General features: G+C 42.4%; 1 protein-coding gene across 1 annotated transcript in view; it reads right to left on the bottom strand.

The window, feature by feature from the left end:
* Positions 1-5,881: 5,881 nt before the first annotated feature.
* LOC149443896 (cell adhesion molecule CEACAM5-like) overlaps positions 5,882-14,427 on the bottom strand; it is a 92,301-nt gene continuing 83,755 nt past the window's right edge. The window contains exons 11-12 of the mRNA XM_089655231.1: positions 11,613-11,673; positions 5,882-9,108 (exon numbers count right to left, since the gene is read on the bottom strand). Coding sequence (XP_089511357.1) covers positions 11,614-11,673 — 60 coding nt within the window. The 3' untranslated portion in view covers positions 5,882-9,108; position 11,613. The remainder of the gene's footprint in view (positions 9,109-11,612; positions 11,674-14,427) is intronic.

Here is a 14,427-nt window from a genome sequence, read left to right as displayed (position 1 = left end):
TATGGCCTGCATTAGGCTACTTTCACACTGAGGATTTTTTGGAGCATTTTTGCGTTTAAAAAAAAGTGCCTGAAAAAGCTTAAGAAAACTGTATCCCTGTGTATATGAATGTATATCTATGTATGTTCAGGCATTGCGGTGTAAAAACTGCTTGCAGCATCTCTGGGGCATGTTTGGGGAGTTTAAAAAAACAAAACAAAACACCTCTTCCCATTGAAATCAATGGAAACACCTGAAAAGCGCCTTAAAAACTTCTAAAAAAATGCTTCTGAGAAGCGGTTTTGGTGCAGTTTTTTAAGTCATGTGTCCTTTGAAAAACACCCAGAAAGTGCAGTAAAAAACTCATTTTTTGAGTTTTTCTGTGCTTTTGCGGCGGATCAGTGTGAAAGTAACCTTAGGGATTTATCCAGGTCAGATCTCCCAATCTGCCTGCAGGTGTTCACACACAATGTGCATAGCACTGAGCCCGGGTTCACATACATGCGGTGCGGTACATCGCTTGTGATTCACACAGGAACCGCACTGCATTCCTGACAAATCACATGCGATTTGTGTGCGGTGCGATCGGATTCGTACATTTTGTATGCCTCTGATCGCACCGCACCAAAAACGTGCAGGACCCTTTTTTGGTCCGCACTAGAATCGGATCACATGGGTATTCACACCTATGCGATCTGATTCTGCACATCGCACCGCATTTTGTGGACTGATTTCAGGGTGTTGTTAACTTAACATACACACCCGCAGTGGTTTGCATGAACGGGGTGCCATTCTGATGTGGTGCAGAAATGGCACAGAAAACACTGCGAATTCCACACCGCATCAGTGTGAACCCAGACTGAAGTTTCTCAGCCGTTAATCATCTAAAATGATATCTTTCCCAGCTGTCTCCTACCAATTGGGCTACTTTCTAAGCCTATCATCAAAAACACATATTTCCAGCATTGTGTTAAATTTAAAGCTATGCGTTTGATACATTTTGATGCGTTTTCCTAATAACAATTTCCACTATTCTAATGCAATTTTTTTTTAAATTCGATTTCCAGTGCGACTATTGATGGGACTTTAGAAATCCTTAAGCCTGGGATCACAGAATTGTATGACAAAGAAATTCACATTATATTCCAACTTCAGGGCGATTTCAGCCCCATAGACTTTTATCTTATCTCACAGAAGTCACATCAGCATAGATAGGAAACATTCCTATGTGCCTTTTATGGATCCATTTTTTTTATAACCTAGGTTCACACTGAAGCTATTTTGATCCTTCCTTCAATCACTCAATGGATCCTTCCTTCATCACTCAATCGATCCTTCCTTCAACCACTCAATGGATCCTTCCTTCATCACTCAATCGATCCTTCCTTCAATCACTCAATCAATCGATCCTTCCTTTGATCACTCAATCGATCCTTCCTTTGATCACTCAGTCGATCCTTCCTTTGATCACTCAGTCGATCCTTCCTTTGATCACTCAATCGATCCTTCCTTTGATCACTCAGTCGATCCTTCCTTTGAACACTCAATCGATCCTTCCTTTGATCACTCAGTCAATCGATCCTTCCTTTGATCACTCAATCGATCCTTCCTTTGATCACTCAATCGATCCTTCCTTTGATCACTCAGTCGATCCATCCTTTGATCACTCAATCGATCCTTCCTTTGAACACTCAATCGATCCTTCCTTTGATCACTCAGTCGATCCTTCCTTTGATCACTCAATCGATCCTTCCTTTGATCACTCAGTCGATCCATCCTTTGATCACTCAATCGATCCTTCCTGTGATCACTCAATCGATACTTCCTTTGATCACTCAATCGATCCTTCCTGTGATTACTCAATCGATCCTTCCTGTGATTACTCAATCGATCCTTCCTTTGATCACTCAGTCGATCCTTCCTTTGATCACTCAGTCGATCCTTCCTTTGAACACTCAGTCGATCCTTCCTTTGAACACTCAGTCGATCCTTCCTTTGAACACTCAGTCGATCCTTCCTTTGAACACTCAGTCGATCCTTCCTTTGAACACTCAATCTGTCAGGAATGGACTCGCCAATGGTGGTGGGACTCACCTGCCTTGTGGGCTGCAGTACCAGGGCTGGCCAGCAGGTGCTCTCAGCAACCAGAAGCTTACTCCTGCAATCAGCCATCACCTGAGGCTGATTGCAGGAGGTGTATTTAAGGAATGGCCAGACCTGCAGTCAGTGCCTTGGTGTTTGTTTCCCATGTGCCCTGTTTCCTGTATCCTGTCTCCTGCCTGCTCGACTCTCCTGCATTCTTCTGCCTGCTCCCATTGTACCTTTTTCTGCCTGATTGTTCCTGACCCGGCCTGCCTAACCACTCCACCTCTCCAGCCCTGACTGCACCGGTACCTATTAGTTTAAGGTTTGTTTTGTTTGCACTGTGTTTGTTTATTTTGTGCAGCTCATAATAAATATTTATTATTATTATTTAATCATTTCTGAAGCCTGCTGTTTCCCTGTGTCAGTCCACACATCTCTGGTCATACCTGGATCCCTGACATTATCGATCCTTCCTGTGATCAATCCTTCATTTAATCCTTCCTTCGATCGATCCTTCCTTCTATCGATTGATTCTTTCTTTGATCGATTAAAGGATCTATCAAAGGAAAGATTGATCAACTGAAGGGTCAATCAAAGCAAGAAACAGTTGATCAAAGAAAGGGTTGACCAACCAAAGGAAGGGTCAATTGATAAAAGGTAGGGTCAATAAATTGATTGAAGGAAGGGTCAATAGATTGTTCATAGGAAGGGTTGATAAATCAAAGAAAGGTTTGATAGATCAATGAAAGGGTTGACCAAAAGAAGGGTCAATTATTCAAAGGAAAGATCGATTAATCAAAGTGTCGATCAATCGTTTGAAGAAAGGCTCCAAAATAGCAGCTGTATCAAAATCCATGAATGAAGGATGACCAGGGAGAAGAGGTGAGGGTTAAATAAAAAAAAATAACACTGAATCCATCAAAGTTGCAAGAATGTTCCTTATCAATGCGGATGCAACTTCTGTGAGATTACATAAATGTCTATGGGGCTGAAATCACATTGAAGTCTACCAGGAACCTTTTCCAAAATTGCACTGTGCTGAGATGATTAGAAGGGCACCATTGAATATTAGGCCTCTTTCACACGGGCGTATGTCCGTTTTTCATCTGTCCGTCTACAGATAAAAAATGGACACCCATGAATTTCTATGGACTAGCGGATGTAAAAGGATGATCATCTGTTTATATCCGTTAACATCCGTTTTTTTGCACGGAAGAAAACTCTATTTTTTTTCCTGTAAAAAAACGGACATAAACTGATGAAAAACGGACGTAAACTGATCCGTTTTTGCTTAAAAAAAAAATGTGACTGAACTGATGAAAAAAACAGAACGCCCGTGTGAAAGGGGCCTAATGTAATAACATTTCAATGGCTTACACAGAGAAAATACATAGGGGCATATTTACTAAACTTGGTGAAGCCGATTGGCTGTCATGCACAGCTGCATTAGAGTCCAACTTAGGCTTTTTCAATTACGCTTTGACGATAAAACCTGGAAGCGGATATATTTCTTTGCAGCGCTGCACCGGATTTTGCACCCTCCAGTTTTAGTAAAATCAACCCCATAGAGTTTAACCATAGATGCAGCTACAGACTTCTAAACACCGCCATCTACTGGTTAAAGAATATATTTATTGAACACTGACTGATGTAGTTGCAGAAAAAAAAACATGAACATTGTATTTTAACAGGAAGTTATACATAGACTGGAGATTTTTTTAATGAAAGACGTGAAGGGCTTATGCCTCAGTTCTGCAAAAACCACCTAAAATCCCCATTCATCTTTAGCGGCATCAATAGAGCAAAAAGTGCAGTGGAGTGACAAGATGCATAAAAATCACTCTGAAACTCCATGCACACTAGCAGGTTTTTTTTTTAAGCTCAAAAAACGTTGGATTAGAAAAAAACAAAAAACGCTGGTATTAGTTTTTTTTGGTAGCACTTTAGGAGCATTACAGGGCTTTTTTTTTAGCATTTTCACTGTTTGGAGCATTTAGAGATTTTTTTTTTCTACTGCTCCCAAAAATTCCACCAAAAAATTTTTTTTTCTGTTTTTCAATACTGAAGTTGAAACACACTACTAGCCTAAAATGGGCTAGTAGTGTGATAGCAGATTCTAGGAGCCAAAAAACACACACACCAGTGTGCATGGAGCCTAAAAGTGTTCAAATGAATCTGTAAACGTTGAAGAACAAAAAAAAAACACCAAACAATTTTCCATTCAATTAGGGTCTACAAATTATTGAAAACATATCTAAAACATATCTAAATCTGGCACGATAAGCCAATACTTGTGTACATAAAAAAAGTTATCAATGTGACATATATGAAACCGTATCTAGCCAGTCTGATGTGGGGGTGCAGTAAAATAGGTCGAGGGGGTAGAGGATGGGAGGTCAGCTGGACATTGTACAGAAATCAGTAGGGCAGAGTACAGTTGGCTAGCAGGACGGTGTCAAATGGGGAATCAATGGTGGAGAAGGATCTGGGGGTTCTGGTAGATCACAAGCTTAATAATGGCATGCAATGCCAAACTGCGGTTTCTAAAGCGAGCAAAATCCTCTCTTGTATTAAAAGAGGTATAGACTCCAGAGAGAGAGATATCATTTCCCCCGGTACAAATCATTAGTAAGACGCAGGGGCGGACTGACAACTCATGGGGCCCCTGGGCAATAGGGGATCATGGGGCCCCTGTGTCCTTGCTCAAACTCAAAAAAGCCTATCAAAAAGGTACCAGGGGCATCTTATGGGGCCCCCTACAGACCCCGGGCCCTCGGGCAGTGCCTGAGTTTCCAAGTGGTCAGTCTGCCCCTGGTAACACCTCATCTGGAATATGCAGTTCAGATTTGGGCACCAATTCACAAAAACAACATTGGGGAACTGGAGAAAGTACAGATCGCGGTGCTGCGCACTCCCAGGGAGCGCGCACAAGCAGGGGGCGGGGAGGCCATTTATGAACGGCCACCCGCCCCTGCACTGCCACCATCCGGCCGTTTTATATAGGTGGGCTGGACGGGAAGTGGTTAAACAAATCTAGTACTGTTCTTGCATATATTCAGTTGAAGTGCATGTAAAGTCAAATCTTCTCTTTTTGCATTTTAGATGTAAGAGTAGGAAGGGTTAGAACTGCTGTCAGTGGTTAGATCTTCTAGGGCCCATTTACAGTTAACTGTGCTATTATAAGTTGTGACACATTAAAGCGTACGTTCCCAGAGTGTGACCTTTTACATCAAAATAGTATTGGTATATATAGTGGAAAGCTAGGTGTAAAAGCATGAACTAAAAATAAATGTCCTCATATTTTATTGTGTTCTTCTGCTGAAAAACAGAAAATCTTTCCGATCCTAAGATGTTCTTGGCTGTAATACTATTTAATTTATATTAACACCACACGGTCCAATTTTTGCAAATGATACTAGACATGTGCAATTCATTTCATTACAAATCAAAATTCAGATGAAACTTTCTGTATGCTGAGATTCCTATGTATCCGAATCACAATAGTAATGACATGATGCGATTGTTTGGGTCTTTTTTTTTTTTCAAGGTTTTATTCAGCCAAAATAATCCAACATTGTAATGAATGATCCAAACTGATTGGGATCCATTTTCTATTTATTTTGCATTAACATTTTTCACCATTATAAAAATATGTGCTCCATATGAAATAAAAACACATTGCAATAAATATAGTAAGGTACAAAAGCGAGATAAGATGATTCCTACTTTTTGTGTTTGGGGTGGATGGAGGTGGATCCATCAGAATCCCTGAATCATAACATAACAAATACATCCGATATTAATTTCATTCCATTCGTTCTTTTGCATCAATTTTGTTTTATTTTGCATTAACATTTTTCAACATTCTATAAAAACACCCCTCACAGCTCATTCCATTTCTTTGTGTGTTGGACTAGCAGGGATGTCTCAGAGTGCATACGTAATCCCCTGAAATAACCTGTTAACACCGTAAAACAAATATTGCCAATCTTCCGAAATCTATGAAATTAATCATTCTATATGTGGAAACAAAATAAATTACCTTAACCAATGAATCCCACGCGAAACAATTTTTTTCATCGTGCACATCTCTAGATACAACAGATATAAATGTAGTTCAATACAATTAAAAATATGGGTGGGAGATATTTATGGAGGGATGTTGTAGGTAACAAAATGAGATTAGCAGCACTCCCTTTAAGAGACTGCTTCTAATCTCAGCTTGTTACCTGTATGAAAGACACCTGGTAGCCAGAAATCCTGCTGAACAATAGGGGATCAACTACTTATTTCCCTCATGAACATGCAAATCAGTCATCATTTGTTAGACATGCATTTCTTTTGAATGTTTTGTTGCCATTCTGTCTCTCGGTGTTACAATACACCTACCATTCGATTTTTAGACTGATCATTTCTTTGTGAGTGGGCAAACATTCAAAATCAGCGGGGGATCAAATACTTATTTCCTTCACTGTAGCCATGGTGAATAAGGCACCAGTCTTTAGGTATGGGTTGAAGGTACTGGCTTAATTGTCCAGCCCTCGCTGCTGGCAGCCAGTCAAATTTTGGAAGAGGCAGAGAGCTGCTGTAACTGAACGGTACACAAAGCACTTCTTATACTAGTGAAGTATGCACCGAAGAATGCATGAAGACTGCTTGAATTTCTGGCGTTCATCCCTAGATGCATACTTTACCAAACATATAATAAGTACAGCTTAGGGTACCATCCAGCCCCATCAGCTGTCAGCCTCTTATAGAGTTTGAGAAGCAGACCGGCTGGAGGGTGCACCTGTACCCTACACCCCCCCTGCACCTATATGCTGGAGGTTCATGCACGGGGGCTAAACACCCAGTTAGCATGTGGCTGTAGGCTACTTTCACACTGAGGAGTTTTTTAAGCATTTTTGCGTTGAAAAAGCACCTGAAAAGCTCAAGAAAAATGCTTCCATGTGTATGAATATCTATGTATGTTTTCACACTAAGGAGTTGCGCTTGCGGTGTCGTATAAAAACTCCTGCTTGCAGCATCTTTGGGGCATGTTTGGGGAGTTAAAAAAACACCCCCAAAAACACCTCTTCCCATTGAAATCAATGGAAAACGCCTGAAAAATGTGTTTTTGGTGCAGTTTCTACCTCACGTGTCCTCTAAAAAACCGCTCAGCGGGGTAGAAATGCCTATGCGTTTTTGCGGCAGATCAGTGTGAAAGTAGCCTTACTATGTGCCACACCATATTGCAGAGATGTCAGTTTTTTTGCATGTGTTCTGCAAGGGCACAACTAAATCAATTGTCCTCTATGTGCCCTGTTCACACCACAACACTAGTATCACAAGCAGATTTTTTTTCTGCGCAGGAATCTGCATCGTGTATAAAACTCATGGAAGAGCGCAGGAAAAATGATGCACACTGATGTCTCTGCAGTGAAATCTGCGTGTCATTTTCCATCAGTTTTTATGCATGTATGGTGTGAAAGAGGCCTAAATGACAAATCCTTCTCCAATACTAGTTCTGTTCCCCCAAAGAGGAAGGCAGGAATAACAGCCACAGCAGTCTCGACAAGTGACTTTATAAGTGTTGATTTGTTGGTAGTTTCCCAAGGGAGCAGCTTAAATTTTCTATCTTAACCGCTTCTGCACCGCCCCATAGCAGAAATACTGCAACAGGGCTGCACGGGTGCGCAAAATCACATATTTAGACATGATTTTGCAGTTCTGGGTAGGGGGCTCCGCCATTCGCAGCCTCGGCTGTCAATCACCAGGTCCCGCTGGTGATTCCCCGAGGATTTGAGATGGGGGAGAGACCTGTACTTAAACAATACAGATCTCTCCCCCTGTCCACTCCTGCACACTGCTTTGTATGGCTCTGCACAGCAGAGCCATGCAAAGCAGTGTGCTTACAATGAAGCACACACACAGCCCACATAGTAAAACAGTTAACCCTTTGATCGTGCCACATGTTAACCCCTTCCTGCCCTATGTCATTAGTACAGTGTCAGTGCTTTTTATTAGCACTGATCACTGTATTGGTGTCATTGGGGATGTCAGTGACACCAAGTCAGTTCCCCCCCCCCGTGTCAGAATGCCCACTGCAGTCCCGCTATAAGTCGCTGATTGACGCCATTTCTAGTAAAAAACAAAAATCCCAGGATCTATAGCGCCATTTGTAAATGCTATAACTTTCACGTAAACCAATTTTTTTTTGGTTGGAGCAGAATACATTTTGGCCTAAATTTATGGTGAAATTGTTTTTTTTTTTTTACGTTTAATAGCAAAAAGTCAAAAACAAGTTTTTTTTCCAAATTATTGATCTTTTTTTGTTTATAGTGCAAAAAGACAACCGCAGAGGCGATAAAATACCACTGAAAAAAAGCTCTATTTGTGGGGAAAAAAAAGGTGTAAATTTTATTTGGGTGCAGCTTTGCATGATCACGCAATTGTAAGTTAAAGTAAAGCAACGCAGTATCGCAAAAAATGGCCTAGTGAGGAAGGGGGGTAAATCCTCTGGAGGGCACGTGGTTGTAAAGTTTTGTTTGTTTATTAATACCTACAGGAAAGCCTATCAGGCTTACCTGTAGGTACAGTAAATATCTCCTAAATGCGCACAGGCACATGTGTGCTGAGCTGTTGATGGATGGCGTTGCGCACGGGAGTGATCTCACCGCGGCTCAGTCAATCGAACCTGGAAGGAAGACCGGGTGAAGCTGTGACAGCGCCCCTCTGGAGGGCTTCGTTTTCAGCTAAGTCTTTCATAATGTTCTAGTATGCGATGGCTAAGGCACATTATGCTGCTAACTTGCAGGGAGAAGATTTTGTTTTATTTTTGATGCTTTACTACCACTTTAGTGTTTTTCTGTTATAAAGTTTGTTGGTTCTTTTGCCTCATTTTTGATCATTGCTTAGGCCCTTGTAGTCAGAATTTTGGGCATTTTTCTTTGGAGTAAGTATGGCGTTCCTTAAAGGTAGAGATGAGCAGCAGATGTCTTGTGGCACTGGAGCAGGTTAAGACAGATCAGACACCAACCATCAGACACTGTCCAGGAACAAAACCTAATAAAAAGATAGGAATGTACATATATGAAATAGTCTGTATATGCCAAGAATGCCAATTACTTTGCCCAACGCATCAAATTTAAACTTCTAACCCTGACCTACAAAGCCGTTCACAACACTGCCCCTGACTACCTCACCAACCTGATCCCCAAGTACCGCCCTACCCGTACCCTTTGCTCCTCACTGGACCTCCTCCTATCCTGCTCCCTGGTCTCCTTCTCCCATGCACGACTGCAAGACTTCTCCAGGTCCTCCCCCATCCTCTGGAACTCACTGCCCCAATCCATCAGACTGTCGCCTTCCCTCCTCACATTCAGGCGCTCCCTCAAAACCCATCTCTTCAGGGAAGCCTACCCCACCCTCACCTAACGGCCATTCTCCCTCTTTCCTCCCACCCCTCATTCCCCTCAGCCACTTCCTACTGTACCATTACCCCCTCCCTCCTACATTGTAAGCTCGAAAGAGTAGGGCCCTCTTACCCCTCGTACGTTGTGTGTTATTGTTGTACTGTGCCCCCTATTGTACAGCGCTGAGCAAACCCTTTGGCACTATATAAACTCGATGTAATAATAATAATAATAATTACTGATTATATTCAGAGTTCTAATTATACAACAAATCATTCCTGTTTTCCGTCATCACAAATACTGTATATTATATTGCCAAAATTATTGGTCAGCCTGCCCTTACATGCACATGAACTTTAATGGCCCCCCAGTCTTAGTCCGTAGGGTTCAATATTGAGTTGGCCCCGCCCTTTGCAGCTATAACAGCTTCAACTCTTCTGGGAAGGCCGTCCACAAGGTTTAGGAGGGTGTCTATGGGAAGGTTTCACCATTCTTCCAGAAGCACATTTGTGAGGTCAGGCACTGATGTCGGGGGAGGAGGCCTGGCTCAGTCTCCGCTCTAATTCATCCCAAAGGTGTTCTATGGGGTTGAGGTCAGGACTCTGTGCAGGCCAGTCAAGTTCCTCCACCCCAAACTCACTGATCCATGTCTTTATGGACCTTGCTTTGTGCACTGGTGCGCAGTCATGTTGGAACAGGAAGGGGCCATCTCCAAACTGTTCCCACAAAGTTGGGAGCATGAAATTGTCCAAAATGTCTTGGTATGCTGACGCCTTTGTGCTCTTTACTTTCAGGGAGAAGATTTTTTAGATTTTTTGGGGGACGGTTTACTACCTCTTTAAACTGTATTAGCTGGAGTTCAGCTTTAAACAGTATTTAATCCCAAACCTAAAATTTAATATATTGTAGCTTAAGAATCATTAGATGTGGTGGCTGCATTAGTTTTCTCTATTTTTTTTCTCTCTGTTATCACCTGGTGATCTGTCCAGTAACATCTCCTGTATTAGTGAGACACTAATCTTGAAGGAGGAGCACAGGGGGCACAGCAGATAGTAGCACTGTCAGTCTGGGAAGGGGGGGTGTTAGACATACTAGCAGATTTAGGTACACTAACAAATTGAAGCTAAATTCCAGCCCACACTGCAGGTAAGCAAGGAGTTAGAGAAACATTTTTTTTTATTATGGGATAAAGGTTTTGCATGAATAAATAAAAACTGATCATTGTAAGCACCCTTGTCAGTGATATATGATTTGTCTCAACCCTCTGACCGATACATTTCCAGGAGAACTTGTTCTGTTAAAAAAACAACAGACTTAATGGCAGGATCACAGGGGAAAATAAGAGAAAGAAAACCTAAAAAAAGAAAACTAATGCAGCCATCACATCTAAGGATTGGAAAGCTGTAATATAATAAATGTTTGCTTTTGCGTTTAATACCACTTTAACTTGTTAGTCATTTTTATCAAGTCCATTTAAATTGGTTCTAAAGGCTGCAGGTTGTTTACCTTTATATATTCTATGCATTATAAAAAAAAACCCTTCAGTGTGCAGCTTCCCCCTCAGTCCCCCCAATACTTACCTGAGCCTGATCTGGATCCAGAAATGTGCACGGGAGCAGCATCTCTCCCTAGTTTCTCTCTTCTCAATGGCTGAGACACAGCAGCTGCTGCCAATCACAGCCAGTGAGGAGGGAGCAGGGGGTTGGGCCGTGCTCTGTATATCTTATGGACACACAGAGGTGACTCGGGAGCGAGTATGTTCTAGTGCCCCCAGAGCAAGCAGCTGGCTCTGGGGGCACTCAGCAGGGGGGAGGAGCCATTCCACAGAGCAGGTATGTATGACATGTTTGTTAAAAAAAAAAAAAGCTGAATCTTTTAGTATCACTTAAAACCTACCAGTCCAGCTAACACTTCCCTCTCCAGCCAATGCTGCTGTCCAAGGGTGATTCCTCCACAGATGGAGGAGCCACCTACTTAAATTGCAATAACTTACATTTTTGTTTTTGGGTTTAATACCAGTTTAACTGCAGCAACCTTACTGCTGATAATGAGAAGCTGATGGGTGACTCCAGTTGCTATCATCAGGCAAATTTGAAATGAGTGCTTATGGGAGACCTGAACTACATATATGAATATCAGTGTAAAAATTCTTACCTTAATGTTTCCCTGTTAAGGACATCATGTTGCGATAGGTGGCTCTGTTCTGTGGTAATTGCTGTTAATACAAAATTAGAGAATTCTGTTAGTTATGACATGAAAAAGGGTTACCAATACCAAACATTTATCAAAACACCTGTGACAGACCCATCCAGGACAGGGGCTTTTGGAGGGGACTGCAGGCTAGCCTCTTGCCTACTGACCATGGGCCCTGGCACTTGAGGGGCTCTATGCTTTGGGAGGTGTGTGCTAGGGGGACCTTTGGAGTAGTTTTACTTTGGATTCAAGTCCATGTCTCCCGGAAACACACAGTTTCTGTGAACTGGAGGACCCGGATACAGATTTGGAGCCTCTCTGTTTTGTTGGGTTATAGAATCAACAGCCCAAACCAGCATTGACTGCTTCAACCGCCTCCTAGACTCAGAGACTCAAAGCAGAAGATTATAATTGTCTCAAAACAACCTGATGCTGGGGTCTCCTGATGTTAGATGTAATCTGTTTATTAAGCTGTTATGTGTTTACTGTTATAACGTGTAATTTCTCCATTGTTTGCCTCCTAAGAGAAATTATGGGGCCCCTTACACAGCTTTAGGTCTGCCCCCCCCCCCCCGGCTTGACCACAAACATTCCCCAGGGCCCGCCCACTGGATCCACCCACTGACCATCCCACCAAGCCCTTCAGTGCACCAACTTTTATTTTAACACTCTCACAACTGGATATATCCTCCATCCTGTGTCTTTCTCCTCCTCCAGTCCCATCTCCTTCACCCTATGTCCTCCTCCTTCTCCATCCCATGTCCTCCTCTTCCTCTAGTCTCATCTCCTCTATTCCATGTACTCTTCCTCTAGTCTTATCTCCTCCATCCCATGTCCTCCTCCTTCTCCATCCCATGGCTTCCTCTATTTCCATATCCCCCATCCCATGTCCTCCTCTTCCAGTCTCATCTCCACCATCCCATGTCCTCCTCCATCCCATGTCCTTTTCCTTCTTCAGTCCCATCTCCTTCATCCCATGTCCTCCTCCAGGCCCCCATTCCATGTCCTCCTCCTGCAGTCCCATCTCCTCCATCCCATATCCTCCTGTCCAATCCCCCCATCCCACAGCCTCCTCTTCCAGTTTCATCTCCCTCATCACATGTTCTCCTTGTCCTGGGCCTACCCCATCACATGTCCTCTTCCTCCATTTCATGTCCTCCTCCTCCATCCCATGTCATCCTCCTCCAGTCTCATCACCCTGCTATGTTGGTCCTCTCTCGCAGTATCCTCCCAGTGTAGTCCTTCTATCCCTTCTGTGCCCTCAGTACAGCCCTGATCCAGTCCAGTGTAATCCCTCGAGTATTTACAGAAGAGGAGTGTGGAGGATATGACAGTGGACAGTATGTACAGGAGGAGAGGAGTGTGGGGGGTAGGAAAGTGGGCAGTATGTACAGGAGAGGAGTGTGAAGGATATGACAGTGGTGGGATGGGGAGGAATGTCTTTTAGTGGCAGTGTCTGTGAGGTGACCAGGGAGCGATGTTGCGAAAAAAAGGGTCCGAGTGATGTCCATCAGCTCGATGTATGAAGTGGCCTGGGGGTGATACAAGCTGAGGGGAGTTGGGAGCTGAGACGTAGTCAGATAGTGATTTTTATAATCAAAAAAACTATTGTGCTCATCTATACAACAAGTAATACAACAGTACTACTCAAGGAATACAACCTCAGATACTAAGATGTAAAGATATATCGATATAAGCCAGCCTCTAGCACTCTGTGTATGTCGAGATAATGTGAAGTTAATAGATGACCACTCATTTATAATAGATGACCACTCATTTATAACAGATAACCACTCATTTATAACAGATGACCACTCATTTATAACAGATGACCACTCATTTATAACAGATGACCACTCATTTATAACAGATGACCACTCATTTATAATAGATGACCACTCATTTATAACAGATGACCACTCATTTATAATAGATGACCACTCATTTAGGCTCCATCAGCTCTTAGGTGTGCTGTCGTGATAAGCAGCCAGAACCTGCCCCGTCTACCTGTCACAATGATAGAACGATTAATTGCGGTGGTATTATATATTGGTCTGCTGGAAGGGTTTGGAGGTCAGGAGGCACTATTTGGTTGAGGCACCCAGTCGGGGTGCCAGGCAGTCCGTCACAACACCTGTCAATGATGCTATGGGATCCAAACATGTTTCCGAGTTACTTGTTAACTGTAAAATGTAAAACCAGTGCGTTACACAGGTGCCTGCACTACCATCAATAAATATAATGCATTTTATTGTGCATTTGTATTAAGGCTAACATTATATATTATGGATGGACTTCAAACCTAAGAATTGCATTAGACTGTGGAACTGAACTGACTGGCTGTGACATTTACAAATTCAATTTAAATCACAAATGTACTTGAATCCGAATTATTGAACAAATTAAAAAATTTGATTCATTTCCCCATGGGCCTGAACTACTATCGGGTCATGTGACGTCATCCAAATGAAACAAATGCATTTGTTAGTTTTCTTGTAACATTTTTCAGATTCGTTTACATTTACGTATACATCCACATCTCCAATAAATCGATTAGTTGCGAAATGAAATGCACATGTCTAGGAGCTGATCATTGTAAGCACCCTTTTTAAATGGTTTGTCTCAACCCTCTAACTGTCGCTTTTGCTGGACAGCTTGGCCTGTTAACGGAAATAGAAATACAATAGATTTACAGGACGGACCATCGGGATGGAAATAAAGGAAAATATCTGAAAAAGAAAACTAATGCCTCAAGAACATCTAAGAACTGATAAGC

Source organism: Staurois parvus, unplaced genomic scaffold (assembly GCF_062004578.1).
Source record: "Staurois parvus isolate SC_StPar_1 unplaced genomic scaffold, SC_StPar_1.0 ptg000827l, whole genome shotgun sequence".
In the NCBI taxonomy this organism is placed as follows: Eukaryota; Metazoa; Chordata; class Amphibia; order Anura; family Ranidae; genus Staurois; species Staurois parvus.
The sequence above is the reverse complement of the archived record's forward strand: the minus strand, read 5'-3'. Positions and strand labels throughout refer to the sequence as shown.